Raw genomic sequence first — 1,000 nt, forward strand, 5'->3', positions numbered from 1 at the left:
CCTGGATCGGGACATCTCTAGTTTTATGAATGTTACAAATGTCCTGGATTCCAGTAACACTATTGGCTTGAAATTTAGATTTTCAGTGTTTCACTGAGCGCCCTATAAAGGGTTAAGTTCACATGCAACTTGAACACTGTGGGAATTCAGTCTGTTTGATTCAGTTTTTGTTTTAGAGATGAAATAGAAAAGTTTCCCTCCTGTCATTCAGGTTAGTAAACTATGAATCTGATTGGGTCAAATTTAAGGACTTTCTAACATAACGAGCAGACAGGAATAAAGCAGCTACCAATAACACTGAAGATTTATCTTTGTTTGGGGGAAAAGGTAGACTTAAATCAATAAAATCATTGTCTTCATCGATCATTAAATACAATTTAGCAAGCTGGGGTTTGAGGTTAAGAAATATTCTGTTTTTGGTCGGCTGGAAAATCAAAGCTTCTGTTGTGTTCCACTGTCCCTCCTTCTAGGCGTGCATCGAAGCTCATGAAAAAGACATGGAAATTTCATTTGCCATCCAGCGGAGTAAGGACATGATGTGCGGCGTCTGCATGGAGGTCGTGTTCGAGAAGTCCAACCCGAGCGAGCGGCGCTTCGGGATCCTCTCCAACTGCAGCCACTGTTACTGTCTGAAATGCATTCGCAAATGGAGGAGCGCCAAGCAGTTCGAGAGCAAAATCATCAAGTGAGTAAACTTGCTTATGCCTCATTCTAATAGGTGAGAAACGCAGCGCTGCAGGTGCTTGAGGCGCAGAAACCATGTCCAAAGGGCTTCCATTACTAACAGTGAAAATAAGTTGGTGTATAAATAAAGCCCTGAACCCACCCACTGTGTTCCACTGACTGCTTATAGAGACGCTCTGACTAGGAAGGGTGAGCAGATCTGCACAGATATTCGTCTTTGTATATTAAAACAATTTCCCACATTTGACTCCGTTTTTAAAGGAAAAGTTCGGTCAGCAAAGAACGATCAATGGATCCTTATTCATACCCAAAACTA

General features: G+C 41.8%; 1 protein-coding gene across 1 annotated transcript in view; it reads left to right on the top strand.

The window, feature by feature from the left end:
• Positions 1-1,000, top strand: part of mkrn1 (makorin ring finger protein 1) — a 16,162-nt gene that overhangs the window by 9,971 nt on the left and 5,191 nt on the right. The window contains exon 5 of the mRNA XM_015390033.1: positions 471-685. Coding sequence (XP_015245519.1) covers positions 471-685 — 215 coding nt within the window. The remainder of the gene's footprint in view (positions 1-470; positions 686-1,000) is intronic.

The sequence above is a fragment of the Cyprinodon variegatus genome, unplaced genomic scaffold (assembly GCF_000732505.1).
Source record: "Cyprinodon variegatus isolate N-32 unplaced genomic scaffold, C_variegatus-1.0 Scaffold483, whole genome shotgun sequence".
NCBI classification, from domain to species: Eukaryota; Metazoa; Chordata; class Actinopteri; order Cyprinodontiformes; family Cyprinodontidae; genus Cyprinodon; species Cyprinodon variegatus.